We start from the raw sequence: 2607 nt of genomic DNA, 5'->3' as shown, positions 1-2607 counted from the left end.
CTCATTACCGATTTTCTCGTATACGAACAGGTCTCAAGGCCTTTCCCAACGAATTTGTCCCCCAAGCACTCAGATTCTTTAGGGAACCGAAGGCCCAGGGAACGAGGGACAAGGGTGGGAGCGAGTGGGTTGGAGGCATGGGGGTCTGTCAGTCTGGCAGACTGAAGTTTGGGAACTGTGGAGAAGGGATTGAGTCCCGGATCAAGAGCTAAGGGACCATAAATACATCAGAGCCATCTGGAATTTTCCCTTGATCTCCTGGGGCAGGAACTCCCAGACCTATACCTCAAGGTGAGATAGAACAGGGCTGGGGTCAGCAGGCCCAGGCAGGAGGGACTGGAGGTGCTGTGATCTCCCTGTGAGCCACAGAGCTCTGCTAGGGGAGTGTCCAGAGGCTGCTCCAGGTCCTGTGGGGTGGGCTGGGTGGAGGGAGAGAAGAGCAGAGGGAGAGATACGGGGCCTGGCTGTGCGGTGCACTGTGGGAGAGCTGCGGGTAGCTTGTCTGCTGAATTTCCCGAATGTTTATTTGGGCCTGGAATCAAGAGGTATGCAGGCCTAGCCTCGTGCATTCCCTACCTTTGGAGTCCCCCATCTCTCTCTCACTCACACACACACACACACACACACACACACACACACACACACACACACGCCCACTGTACAGCCCCAGCACTGTGCCATAGTGCAGTTTTATTCAGCCACAGAATCATTATGCTGGGGCCCGCCCTCCTCCTTGTCTTGCCCCCCCGCTGCCATTTGTCCATGGTCTTTGTCTCTGACTCGGCCTGTGGGGCCTCTAGGGTGAGGGTCCCCAGGGTCAGGCTGAGCCCCGGGGGCTGGTGCCCACAGTCTGCCAGGCGGGCTCAGCTGCAGCCCCCGACACCCTTGATGAGGTTGGCGGCCTCAGGGATCTGGCGGAAGAGGTTGCGAAGGGTGTCCAGCTCCTGGGTCAGCTGCTCCACGCGGCTGCGCAGACGCTCATTCTCGGCCATGTACTCTAGCACCTTCTGCTGCGTCTCCAGAATGCGCCTCTTGGCCTTGTCGCGGCTCTTGCGCACCGCGATGTTGTTCCGTTCCCGCCGCAGCCGGTACTCCAGGCTGTCTTTGTTCACGGCCTTCTTGCCCTTGTGCGAGGCGCCGGCCGGTGAGGGTGCCTTGAGGAGGGGGCTGCAGGGGGGCGCGGCAGCCGCCAAAGGGGCCTGGAGGGGAAGGTACAGAGGGACAAGAGTGAGGGCTGTGGGGAAGTAGAGCAAAGGTGGGGCAGGAATCCCAGTGGTCAGAGCACACTTGGAGCGTCAGAGGGATGTGGGATTCAGAGCCAGCTCCTGGCCCCCGGTAGAACAGCCCTGCCCTGCCAGACGTACAGTGTCCTCTGCTCTGACCCAAACTCCCTTTCATGTCCCCACACTCTCTGAGGACAATTTCCTTCCATCTATCTTGAGTCTCCAGTTCTATCATCAGCAGGCATTTCCTCTTCTAGAAGCAGGAGGTGACACAGAAACGAGAGGAGGGAGCTGGTGGGCAGTGGAGAAGCTGGGAAGGGGGCGTGCTGAGATCAGAGCAGGTCAGCTGGTCACAGGGACTGCAGGACACATTGGTTCCGGTCACACAGTGGGGATCGGCGGGGGAGTGAATTCGCAGAGAAGCCAAGAGGGGTTACGACTGGGTGGCGAACACAGAGGGCTTGTGGTGGGTCGATTTCACAGAGCAGCACCACACACAGACCCCATCCACACGGGCCTCCCTCCAGACCCTGGGTGGCGGGGAGGAGAATTGAGCCACTCTTACCTTGAGGACGCGCAAGGGCTGGCTGGGTGCTGCCAGGGCCGGGGGCAGGTGCATGGCCGTCTGCCCACAGTGCGCCACTTGGTACTGCAGAGGGTTGTAGCCGCTGCGGCTGGCCCCCCGGCTGCCCTCGGGCCCCCGAGGCTCTTCCTTCACAGCCACAGCCCTGGGGTCGTAGCTCCCTGGGGTGCTGTAGATGCCAGGCCCCAAGGCCTTCCTGTCGGGGCCGAAGGTATGTGGAGGGTAGGCAAAGGGCCGCGGGTCAGGCGGCAGGTAGTGGGGGAAGGCAGGGGTTCCAGGGCCCTTAAGGCCTCGGGCCTCAGGTGCCGGCTTCACAGCAAAGAGGTCAGAGAGGAGCTGTTCCTCCCCAGACTCGATGTAGGCAGACAGATCGATGGACGCCTCATGCTCACACATGTCCCCCAGCTCCCCAGGCCCCACTCGGGCCCCTGAGAACTCAAGTGGCTGCTGGCCAGCCCGGGGCTCGCACTCGTAGTAGGTCCCGTGGGACATGGCCGGCCCGCCCCCTCGGCTCCCCGCCCCTGGCTGCCTTGCTCTTGGGGCACCCTTTGGGATGCTCGGCTTGCTGTCTCCCCCTGCCCTAGATCTGCCCTCTCCGATCTCCGCTGTCACCCACTCCTGTGTGGCTTCTCTCCTCCCTCCTCTGCTGTTTCCTTTTCCTTCCTCTGTAGTCAATGCCTCTTTTCTCTTCCCTTTTTTCCCCCAGCTCTCCCTGGGGTGACTCAGGGAGGGGCAGGGCGCACCGCAGAGGGAGGGATGCAGGCTTTAAAGAAATGGGGCCCCTGGCCTATTTAAGCAGTT

General features: G+C 61.3%; 1 protein-coding gene across 1 annotated transcript; it reads right to left on the bottom strand.

Annotated features, from left to right (window-relative positions):
- Positions 1-863: 863 nt before the first annotated feature.
- CEBPE (CCAAT enhancer binding protein epsilon) lies at positions 864-2298 on the bottom strand. Its single transcript, XM_060004845.1, has 2 exons — positions 1789-2298; positions 864-1199 (listed from the first exon to the last, which is right to left on the bottom strand). Exons 1-2 carry the CDS (start codon positions 2296-2298, stop codon positions 864-866), a joined length of 846 nt encoding a protein of 281 aa, XP_059860828.1.
- Between the last annotated feature and the right edge of the window lie 309 nt (positions 2299-2607).

This window comes from Delphinus delphis, chromosome 2 (assembly GCF_949987515.2).
Source record: "Delphinus delphis chromosome 2, mDelDel1.2, whole genome shotgun sequence".
In the NCBI taxonomy this organism is placed as follows: Eukaryota; Metazoa; Chordata; class Mammalia; order Artiodactyla; family Delphinidae; genus Delphinus; species Delphinus delphis.
This window is presented reverse-complemented; position numbering and strand designations above follow the sequence as displayed.

Bases quoted from the DNA above. Each gene is read 5' to 3' on its own strand.
- CEBPE (XM_060004845.1), bottom strand. From the start codon at position 2,298: ATGTCCCACGGGACCTACTACGAGTGCGAGCCCCGGGCTGGCCAGCAG. The intron at 1,200-1,788 runs GTAAGAGTGGCT...CTTCCCCTCCAG, and splicing joins AGCCCTTGCGCGTCCTCAAG to GCCCCTTTGGCGGCTGCCGC.